The sequence below is a fragment of the Onychomys torridus genome, chromosome 3, assembly GCF_903995425.1.
Source record: "Onychomys torridus chromosome 3, mOncTor1.1, whole genome shotgun sequence".
In the NCBI taxonomy this organism is placed as follows: Eukaryota; Metazoa; Chordata; class Mammalia; order Rodentia; family Cricetidae; genus Onychomys; species Onychomys torridus.
This window is the reverse complement of record NC_050445.1, coordinates 76,509,337-76,521,571: the sequence shown is the minus strand read 5'-3', so window position 1 is coordinate 76,521,571 and position 12,235 is coordinate 76,509,337. Positions and strand designations below refer to the sequence as shown.

At 36.5% G+C, this 12,235-nt stretch overlaps 1 protein-coding gene across 1 annotated transcript in view; it reads right to left on the bottom strand.

The window, feature by feature from the left end:
- The window catches only part of Sema3c (semaphorin 3C), a 158,274-nt gene that overhangs the window by 63,379 nt on the left and 82,660 nt on the right, over positions 1 to 12,235 (bottom strand). Inside the window, exon 5 of the mRNA XM_036182788.1 lies at positions 3,328 to 3,447. Within this exon, the coding sequence (XP_036038681.1) occupies positions 3,328 to 3,447 (120 nt within the window). The remainder of the gene's footprint in view (positions 1 to 3,327; positions 3,448 to 12,235) is intronic.

Below are 12,235 nucleotides of genomic sequence, written 5' to 3'. Positions count from 1 at the left end.
TTTTCCTTCACAGCAACAGAAAAGAAACTAAGATAGAGTCCTGTGGGTATATATCCAGAAGTGGAATAGCTGAGTTATAAGTAGCTTGACTTTTAGCACTGTGAGAAACCTCCATGCTGCTCTCTTAAAGTGGTCATGCAAGTTTACACTCCCATCAGTAGTGAGTAGGACTACATTTTCATCATGTCCTCACCAGTATTATTTCTAAACACTAATAGCAACCTTCTGAGAAAGAAATTAGGAGAAATACCCTATTCACAAAAGCATAAAACATACCTAAGGGATAAGCTTAACCCTAGAGTTGAACAACCTCTACAATGACGTCTGGGATACTGGGGAAAGAATTTGACAAAGACACTAGAAAATGGGAAGACCTCATGTGCTCATCAACTAGCAGAATTAACATTGTTTAAATGGCTTTATATCTGAACATGGACTATAAATTCAACAAAATCAAAAATCAAAATTTCAATGATGCATTTTGCTGGATTAGGAAAATTGAATTTAAAATTCCCATTGAAACCCAAAAGTCTTGACTAACCAAAGCAAACTTGAGCAGAATGAACGATGCTGGAGGTGCACAACTGCTGACATCCATTTACTCGTGGAGTCACAGTGACAAAAACAAAGTTGAACATCAATGTGGTCGTTCATTAGTGTGAGTCACTGTGTGGAAGTAAAAGTTACGTTTAAAATGTTAATGAAGTCTTGGAAGATGGGAGTGAAAGCTGTTAGGAAAAGCTAATCATCTGAATAGCAAGAGAAGCATGAAAATTTACAGAACTAACATAACTTTAAGGTAAAGGAACAATTCTCTTAAAATGGAAATCAAAGGGAGTGCAGAGACAGAAGATGGACCCTATGAAACAGGAGATGGGTGGCTCTTGATCAGATAATTTACTGACAACAAAACAAAGCTATGAAAGGCTGCTGGAATGGAATAACCTTGGGGGATTTGAGAAGCACAGGAATCATGTGGACACCTGGAATGTGCATTGTCATCTATGAGAATGATGACCAGGCAATGGTAAGGGCATCTGATGATGAATGGTGGATCAGGACTTAAACATCATGGAGTTGCGTCAAAAGGTGAAATAGGAGCAGCCCGTGTGACCAATTGCAGATAGATTTGCCAACCTTTCCAAAGGTTACAGCAATACTACCCAACCACTTTTTCCTGATGGTGTCTTTAGCCCTGGGAATCGTGCTTTACTGATGCCACTCTATGCTTTACCCAGAACAGAAGTTAGCAGATAGAAGATGGAGTACAGAGAGAGAAGAGGTCGGATTTCAATTTCATAAGTTTTGCTTTTCAGATGACCAGTATTGCAATGCTCTCCTAGTGCATTTACCCACACTCACACATTAATGGAAGAGTGGTCAGGCTTCACAAAGGTGCATGATGCTCAGACATGAAATATTCTCCTAGAACCAATGAATTTCTATAAAGATAGGTGGTTTAAAATGAGATAATGTCTCAAAGTAAATAATTAAAAACTATGCCAACTCAACTGGCTCACATTTAATTTGCTTTTAAATTTAGGAAAAGGCTATGGCTTAGCATAGCTGTGGGATGTCAGCAATAAGTCCAATGCTGTGGTCATTACAAAGTACAAATTTAGTGATAAAAGTAGGGTATTCTCTCAAAACAACACATTTGCATTGCACTGGCATTTCGTGATAGTGGATCCTTTGTTTCCGACTAAAGGGAATGGAAACATTTACATCATGTTTTATATGCTGAGGTTGTCTTAAAATAATGTCATGTTTAAAATCTTGACCTAGATTGATTATCAAGACAAAGATAAACGTTAAAAATTATAATGCCTTCATACTTGAGTTATTATATTGCTAAGATTTCCACGTGTTTTGTAAAAGACTGAAATAATGGGAATGCCGAATGGCTGTGAAAGACTTCTTTTGAAGTGAAACTAGTGTGTTTACAGTTTCCAAGGTGATCATAATTAGCCCATGCTAGTTTTCCAACGGGAATAATTTTTAGAAAGACTTCCTGATTGAGGTTTGGAGAAATTTGTGGGTAACTCTGAAATGGGAAAGGGATGGTATTTGAAATCGGTCTTGCTGTTGCTGACCTGCACAGTGGTGGTGTGGACTTCAGGATAGTGTCTGGCAGATTCCAGATGTCTACAGCATGAGTTTATTTAATCAGTTGATCATAGGTGTGTGGTCCTAATGCTCAGCTCAGTTCATCAGATGGCATTCTCCCCAAATGCCTAACTTTCCCTTAAAAATGTTAATATTTCAGCAGCATTTTGAGCCTCATTTAGAAAAAAGAAAAAACCTGAGGGCCAATGATAAGTATTTAGTTAATATTTAATGGTTTTTTATTCATCTAAATATATATATATAATTATATTTATAAAATGCAATTCAATAAAATGTAGTACAGAGGAATCTTTGCTCAACTATATTAGCAGTAAAGTACATTGGTTCTTACTGAAGAAAACTTTACAAAGAACATTAATATCGGTATTTATGGGTTTTCCCCATAATTCTGAGCTTTAAAAGCTAATTAAGACATGGCGAACTGGGCTTTCTAAATTTAAGTTAAATAATGAACTAAAAGTAGTTTCAAATAATTCAGTTTCTAAAACAACCATATTAGGTGAAATGATGCAGGTGATCGAAAGAAAGAAAAACAGGGAAGGCTTCTTGGGTTTTCGGCACGGCACGAGCATCAGCAGCTTTCCTGGGATACAGGGCAGTCTTTGATATCACATTTACAACCCAGCCCTCCTCATGTTTGACTGTAGAGTAGCTGAGTGTTTGACTAGTGCTTGGCAGATACCATACCACAACAACTCATGTCACTTTAAGCAATAAAAGAGTACGGTGAGAATGAACTAGCATAGGGCGATGCTAGTTTTAAATGAAAGCATGGTTTGTCAATTTATAAAGTTGTTTTTCAACAAAATATTTCATATCCTGCTTAAACACATCTTAAAGTATATACAGTGTATTGAAATTAAAACCTAAGTAAGAATAAATACATATTTATGAAAGTAAGTGTAAACATAGTATTTCTGTACTTTAGTGCTTTACATTTAATATAATTATAAATTTGCAGTTTTCCTTCATTTTATAACTTGTATGTTTAGAAACAAGTAAACATATGTTTAATTTGAAAGTGAAAAAAGTGTAATTTAGCTAGCCTTGGCAGACAAAATCAAAATGAAATAAATTCATGTGTTTATAAAAACATGAAAATATTTTACAGTTATTACATTCCCAAGTTTGTAACCCTAAAATACCATCAAATTTCAGACACTAGCACCCGAATGGACAAAGAGAACCGGTCGGACTCACCTCGGATCTCCTTCCCCTGTTCAAGTACGTGCACACTGGGCTGAAGGCTCCGCTGCCACAGACGTACAGGTGAGTACGGTTGAAGGCCTGAATAACGCGGACGAAATTCCCGCAGCCATGCTGGCAAAAGGAAGTAACAGTGAGGCCACGCCACCTCCAGCAGCTCTACTACCCTGAGACGTCATGTGGGAGGTGACAAGGAGGTGACGTCTGCCCTTGTCTGTATCTTGGAGAAAACGTGTACAACTTGTAAATGCCATCTGGAAACACTCATTTAACTTACGAATATAGGAAATCAAATGCTGAGACTGGGCATCCGAAAAAATCCAACTGCTTAGCAATCCTTACAACACTGTTCCAGAAAGAGTGCCGCAGCTGAGATTTGCCAAACATAAGCCAGGTGATTTCAGAACTCTGGGCATTTTCAGTGAACAGAACAGACAAAAACTTCTATTTTTACAGAATTCGGACTGGACAAACATTGCTGTTTCTAGTTACTCTCTCGTAACTCTAAGACCTCAAGAAAATGCTCTCAGCACATCCATACATCTGATTTAGACACGTTCCTCTTCCCCCTTTCCTTCTACCTTTTCATTGTTATTGTTAAGAGACATCATTGAAGATACAATGAGAGAACAACTTGGTTTATTCCATTCATCTGTCTTGGGAACAAGCAGCCTACCTCATGTATCAATTAAAATGATTTTTTTCTCATATAGAAATGTTTCATATGCTGTTTTTGTCGTTAATTTTCATGCGTATGTGTGGACTTGTGGTTGTGTGTATGCATGTCCACACACATGTGCTTGTGTATGGAGATTTGATATTGATGTCAGGAGTCTTCTGACATCAGTCTTCACATTATTAACAGAGGCAAAGCCCCACAATAAAATACAGAATTCACTGATATGGATAAGTTAGCTCGATCATCTGGGAGGTTCATGTCTACCATCTGAGCACTAAAATAACAGGTGGCCAGGCTTAAAGACCATGCAGCCTAGCATTCACATGGCTTCTCTGGGTTTGAGCGCTAGTCCTCACACTTGCTGTTTGCATCAAAAGTGCTTTAACTGTTCAGCTATCATCCAAGCCAATCCTGTATAAGATTTTATGCCCTGAACTTCAGAGCTTGTTTTACAATCTTAATCTTTTATGTGATTGAGTTCAGAAGTGTAGGCACAGAGTCCAGCCGACATGGTGGATTGATGGTTAACGTAGATTGCCACCAAGCCTAGAGACTGTTTCATCCCCAGAACCCACAATTAAAAGAGGAAACACCTCCGAAAATTTATTCTCATACTTCTACTTGTGTATGCATGTGCTCACACAAGTACATACACACAATAAAAACAAAGAAATATAAATGCAAAAAAGCAATAGACATACCACTAGTTGTCTGCTCTAGTTTTCTTTAAAATATCACACACACACACACACACACACACACACACACACACGCACACACACACACACAGAAATGTTTGAAGTGAAGTTGTGCTCATTACATTCCAGTAATCGTCAGTTCACCATGGTAACCAGTGCTAGCTTATCCATCTGAGAGATGAAAGTCACCTTAGAATATCTGAATAGCTGCTGTTACTGTGAAGAATGGTGGAATCATATTTCTACCCAGGGTCCCCACCAAATTCATTTTTCATTTTTCTCAAACCTATTTTTCACCTGGCTCCAGTTAAACTAAACAGGATGGTGTCATCACTGTACTTCTAAATTAGCTGTGATCTTGCAGGAGTTTGTAAATTCTCTGTGGCCGAGTTAACTGTCCCAAAACTCCACTGCTTGTATGCTCATTACTTTTGCTGATTATAAGTTAATCAAGGCTGAGACAGATGATGTCCCCTTATGAAGTCATTTTTCTCTCAGGGAATTTTATTGAAAATAAATGTATCATTTGAGGTGTAATTTGTCTAATAAAAGCTATAAATTATATCAAATTTAACAGTAGTGTCTCCCTGGATAGTCTATAATACACTTTCCTTTTTCATACTTTCTAGGTATGCTGCATATCTAGTATTTATGTTATTACAAAGTAGAATAAAACAAAATGCAAAAATAGGAGCTAAATTTTATTCAAAATTTTATTTTATTTTATATATTCCATCATTTTTGTTTGATATTCATTTCTACTTGTCAGCAAATGTATATTTCTTTTTGTGATGTGAGGTTTAAGCAGATGTTTCTACTATGCATGGTTAATCAATCTTTAATTCTAATGTCAAATTAATCCTTAAAGTCTAGACTATACACTTTATTTTAATGTTCTTTGTTAAATATACAGTGTTGTGTTTTTAGATGTACCTGGAGATTAATTATAGCTGGAAGTGATAACATAATATCTCAGAGAAACTGAAGAACTGAAGGGTGGTATGTATGTAACATGTCTTTGCTGAGATTCGTGAGCAAACAGACCCACATTTACTTTTTTTCTCATTCATGATCAGCCATTCTAGAATTATGTACTAATTACCTTCTGATAAAACATGAACTCAATGCAAATTTAGAAAGAAAGGTTACATCTGCCTTATCTTGGGCTCTGTAGACAATTTACTCTGATAAGTTATTGCTGTAGCAAAAGGAAAAAGTCAACATGTTACATATTTTCATACTACAGATAAAACTATCATTTCAAATACCTTCATATATCTATTTATTATGGCTAATATTTTTGTTCTCCATGTGACAGAAGACTTACAAATAACTATTTTATATATTTGACCATTAATACCTCCCAATATGCTCAGTTTAACTTTATAACTGATATATGTTGAATACTTAGTGTATGACTTCTTAATGACTTCACATGAATTTATTAATTTTATCTTTTTGAAACTCAGTCCCCTTCAGAAAAATAAACCATAGAGGCTCTTGTTGTTTTTAATTTGCCTACATTTACACAGATAACTACTATATAAGGAAGATTTCCAACCACATGTGTAATAATTAATCCATACTTTTCTGTATATTATCATATACCCATGCATTAAGAACCCACACTTTCCAGTAATTAATACTTATACAAACTTAGTATTTTTATGTTAGTAAGATTTTTCAGGCTTCTCCATCCATATATGTATTGCCTTAACTCTCATAGCAATGTGTCAAATTAAGTAGCTAAATTTCAATTTTATAATTAGGAAGTTGATCTCCAATAGGGATAGAGTTTCTTACCTCAGACAGAAACTTCAGCCACTGCCACTGTCTAGATTTCCTCTAGCATTTTGACTATCAGTAGACAAATTCCTACCCTATCATACTCAGTACACCTCCCACCTCTTCCTCCATGGAACACAAAAAGTGATGCTGAACAGTTGAGTTCATCACTGCCCACCATTATCTTTTCTGCTTTTCCATTGCAGAGCATCAGTTTCTGACCTTATCATTTCTGACCTAAACTGTTGGGTAAATTCCTTGCAGCAAATGTTTGTTAAGGCACTGTATGTAGGGTTGGCAACATCTGAGTGCCTGGACAACTTTCTCCTTTCAAAGAAAGGAGAGGAGCATATGTATCAAGCTGTGATGGGATCCATGAAGTCATCATAGGGTTATATACTAACTAATATATACATACCTGAACACATTCATACATGAACTCAGTATAATGCTTTAGCAGAAGTACAATTTCACCTGGGTCTTACAGAATAATCTTGACAATAAAGATGCGTAAAGAAAGAATTTTCCAAATGAAAATTACATAATCAGCAAATGAAGGCATGGGGCTGGGGAGACAGTGCAACGGCTTTTCCAGAAGACTTGAGTTTGGTTCCCAGCACCCACATTGGATGGCTCACAATTGTGTATAGCTCAGGCTCCAGTGGACTGGATGGACTCCCTCCTTTGGTCTCAGTGAGGAGGTACACACTGACCTACACATGTCCATATAATTAAAATTAAATAAAAAGAGAAAAGAAACACAAGCACATGAGTCAGTGGGATTCTTTTTTTTTTTTTTCTTGGAGTGAATATCCTAGAGTGGTGAGTGTAATACAGAATGCCGCGTCATGAAACAGAAGGCCACTGGAGTAGGTCTGTCATTACGCCACCACCACACCACCGCCTGTTGTCCTCACAGGCAGGAGAGATGCTGATGGGGATAAGGAACAAGAAAATATGCACTTCACAGAGCCTGGTGACCTGGATTCAAACCTGGATGTTATTAAATCAGCTATATAGGTTCTCTGTGATTCAAATTTTGCATCAGTAAAAAGGCAGTAATAACATTTGTTTTGAGCAATATATTAATAAGGCTGTAGGGAGACTTTGATTTGGGTAGGCCATCTATCTTTCCCAGGTTAGTACTGGTCCTGCTCATAATACTAATGTGTAAAAGATTTGGTATTGGGAACTTCAGTAGAATAAATACCAAAGAGGCCTTTTTAATTTTTTTGAGACTATGATTACATTATTTCCTCTTCCCTTTCATTCCTTCAATTCTTCTGATACACCTCTACCTTCACTCTCTTTCAAATTCATGAACTTTTTTTTCTTTAATTGTTGTTATGAATGTGTGTGTGTGTGTTCATGTGAGTGTGTGTATGTGTGTGTGTTTCCTGGTCTATACATGTTCTCAGGATGGTCATTTGGTATTTGATAATCATGTGATGTATTCATTGGCTAGGGTTGTGATCTCAAGAGCATTCCCCAAACTGCATGAGTTGTTGTCCAAGAGACTCCCCAAACTCATAAAACATTGTGGAATATTTATCTATCTGGAATTCAGCCCATCATGGTATGGGAAGCATGGAAGAGTGGCTGTGTGGTTGTGGGAGCTTGTAGACTCAAGTGTTCATACAGCAAGGACCATGAAGCAGAGAAGTCAAGAACCAAAGATGGGTACAATTTTCAAAGGCAAGTTTCTAGTGACCTATTACATTAGGTGGACCCACTACCTAAAAGCATCATAACCTTCAAAATAGTGCCATGAAAAATGAAGCGTGAGCCATCCAAAAATAAGCTTGTAAAGGGGTATTTTAGAGCCATACCATAATGCCAGTTATGTTATCCTGGTTCTTGCCAGGTAATGAAAAGTATCACTTCCATCCTTAACCAATGAGAAGGCCATCATCTATGCTGAGTCATTTCAAGCACTGTGCCCACAGTCTCCAAATTGTACGTTTAAATATACCTATCTCATTGCTCTGTCAGTTAAAATATTAAAATAAAATAGCTTGTGTCCTCTTTAATTGAGCAGAAAAACATTGCTATATTTCCAACATGGTGATTTATTCTCAATAAAAGTAATCATTGTAGAAAATATTTATTATGTGGTATAACATTTAAAATGCTGCTACTGGATTTGACTCTCCTGCTCCTTGTCTTGGGAAAGTGTCTCCTATAGGACTGGCAGGCCTTTAGGTAGCTCCTTTGCTGATGATAACTTTGTGCCTCTGACCCAAGGGCAGAGATTATTAAGGGTGAGTGCCACTATGCTGTGCTTACATGGTGTTGGGACTAGACACAAAAGATGGCTTACATGCTAGGCATGCATACATGAACTGAGCTACATTCCTATCCCCTCATTAAAAAAAATAAGTTTATTTACAATTTGCTGTAGATTGCATTTACAAATGAAATTTCTAAAGTACAAATTCTGGTTTCTTTATGTTGTTATAATTGGATTTCTACTACCACTTTCTGTTTTACTTAAGAGAAGATAAATATATTTAAAAGAAAAAGAATAACAAGATTTTTTTCTAAAATATTTGCTATAGACATTGTTAATCTAAGAGACTTAGCAAACTCATCATCTTCCCTGTCACATTGCTGGTGCCTAATAAGCTCTGAACAGATTCCCTTGCTTAATTGCTTTCCTTGCTATTAATTCAGAACTTGTTTAAATTTGATGAAGTTTCTAGATACAAATCTGGTCATAGTGGACAGTGACATTTGCCACATAGCATTTCCAATTAGTGCAGAGAGACACAATTAAGAATAGAAGAAATCAGTGGTAGGAACACACACAGGAGGAGCACCAAGCCCAGGACTGGTGGGGCGGGCTTCCCAAAGAAGTAGCCAGTGTATCATGACCAGAAAGGCTCAAAAGATGACTTGAAAGCCAAAACTCCAAAGTAATTGGAGTTAATACTCAGATGCAGCATAAACCAAAAAGATGGAAAAAAAGAGGGCTCAACTTATGCGAATCTTCCTATCACAGTTCCACTGTTGTTCTTTGCCTTGTGTCTTCTTAACCCTACCACTCTCTTCTAGGGGACATGTGATGTCAGGATCTGGGGCTGCTACCTTCCACCTGACAAAGGCCATCCCACTCACATCTGTAAAACTCAGAACAAGTTTCTTATTCTTACTCGTTCAGTTTCGTAATCTTTAAATCATGGCTGTTTTCAATTTCTAGCTGGCACAACTGTGTAGTTTTCAAGATTAGAATGGAACACTTAGAACAGAGCCTGGTTTGTTCCACTGAATTTGAATACTGTGTCTTATAACTGTTACATATATGTCTCATCATTCTAGTATACTGGAAAACCACTTACACATACTGCCTTCACCTCATGACATCTACCTTCTTCACAGTCACTGGTTTACACAGCTTTAAAAAGTTAACAGGTGTGAATTGGGGGAAGAGTTGTGGGAGGAGGATGAATACAATCAGAATGTGTGAAGCTTACAAAGAACTAATAAAAAGTAGTCAGTTCCTATGTTTTAAAAAGTGAAATGTTATGTTATTGAGTGACAACTACTTCAATAGTGTGAAGACATGACACAACACTTGGTTTCAATGAAAAGTAAAATAAAATATATTGTCTATAGAATGTTCGAAGATCCATTTCTCATTGGTTTTGTTCCCACTGGCCTTTTCTCCTAAAGTCAGATTAACAGGAGGTCTCTGTCAGGGCTGCACACATAGGACAGAAACATATTTGTTAGTCTCTTCTACACAGATGGAGTAGGTAGTGGAAAGAATTTCATAGATTATTATTTTCCAGAACTCAACATTTTTATCTGGAAAAGCAAAACCTGTCCCATTTAGTCATAAAAATGCATAGAACAGATCTCTTCATGGATGACTTCTAAAGTGTGTAGTTATTGGCCATACAGAAGAATTAACAATGCCCATGGTTGATATTAGAGCATAATAACATTATGGGGAAATGTAAGCATGTATTGAAGATTTTATCCAATAAGTTTTAATTATCACAAGGCAAATAACAAGAGGTTTCTATTTCACCAAAGGAAGAGGGGGGCCAAGAGACTTGGCTAGACACTTTAGAAGCATCAGGCTCACGTTTTGAAAAGTGAATTTGTACTTTCCTATCTACAGGCTGCATTCTCTCCCTGTAGCAATTGCTGTGAATTAGAAAGGCAAACCTTCCTGAACAAAGCATCAGGAAACTCATTGCCACGGGTATTATTGTGGGAAAAAGCAAGACATCATCAGACATGCATCAGTGGGAAATGTCTTCATTAGGAGATGAAGGAGAATTGTGCAACTCTTGCCCAATTATTGAAAGAATAGCCTAAGGAAACCATCATTTTCCACAGCACGACACCCCATGTTTTTTCGCTGGAAGGCCATCAAAATGTAGATTTTTTTTTCCTGGATTTCCACCCTCTAGATTTCCTTTAGATTGTAATTATGCTTTGTTATGTTTATTTTCCCTCTTTTAAGTTCTGTTAACTGAATGAAATATAAAATTGAAAATGTAAGACTTAGAACTGAGTCACTCCTGGTAATGGTTTCTAAGAATGCTTGTGGAATAATACACAGATATCGTTCCCTCTAGAGCAGTGGTTCTCAACCTTCCTAATGCTGCAAACTTTTAATACAGTTCTGCATGTTGTAGTGACCCCAACCATAAAATTATTCACATTACTACCTCATAATCATAATTCTGCTACTGTTATAAATCGTAATGTGAATATCTATGTTTTCCAGTGGTCTTAGGTGACCCTTGTGAAATGGTTGTTGATCCCCCAAAGGGGTCATGACCCATAGGTTGAAAACTGCTGCTCTAGAGTCTTCTGTTGGCATGACTTTCCCCAGGGTGTATGGAAGTTTATATCTGAGACTGTCATGAGAGTCAGTCATACTGAAAAATCTCATTTCATTACAGATTAGTTTCCCCATGACTAACTTGTCCCAGTGCCTCTCCAGATCACTTATTCTCAAGGTTCTATATGGACATTAATCTTTTCAGACCTCTTATTTCTACTAAAATGTGCTCAGTCAAATTTTTCTGAACGCGAGGTTGAGGATACTACTTCATATGATCTCCTCAAGCCTGGATGCATATGTGGAAACATACTAGATTTTCTATACAATAACCATATTTCTATTGCATTCCTTAATTTAAATCTATTTTCTTGCTCACTTAAGCAGGTTAATTTTTTCAACCAGGTATGGTTAAGAAAAGCAAAATTAAGTCTGTTTACATAAATTATATCTTAGTAACTAGAATTACACTATATATGCAATTGGTGTTGAATGCTCTTTATCAAATGAATAATTCAAAGTAAGACAAGTGGACAGAGGAATCTTTTACTAAATTACTTGTGACAGTGCATAGTTTTTATATTTAGTTCCATTATGGTATTTTTCATGATTTGAGGCAAATAATGATATATATATATATGCATGATTGTGTTCATCAAAAATCAGTTCCACGCATTTCTTACATAATATTAAAGAACAATTTAATGTCAATAACAGAAAGCCGTTCATAGAAACCAGTGCAGGTTCCTTGCTTTACTCTTCCCACTGAAGTACATTTAAGGGACACCAATTTGCAAAAATGTTGCACTTCACATTCGTCTGTTTGTAGATCTGTTTTGATTATGGCTTGTGATTATTTTAATTAACAAATGTACTGTTCATCACTGTTCACTTATTTATCTGGAATGTGTAGGCTTATGACTATTTTTTCAACAAGATTTT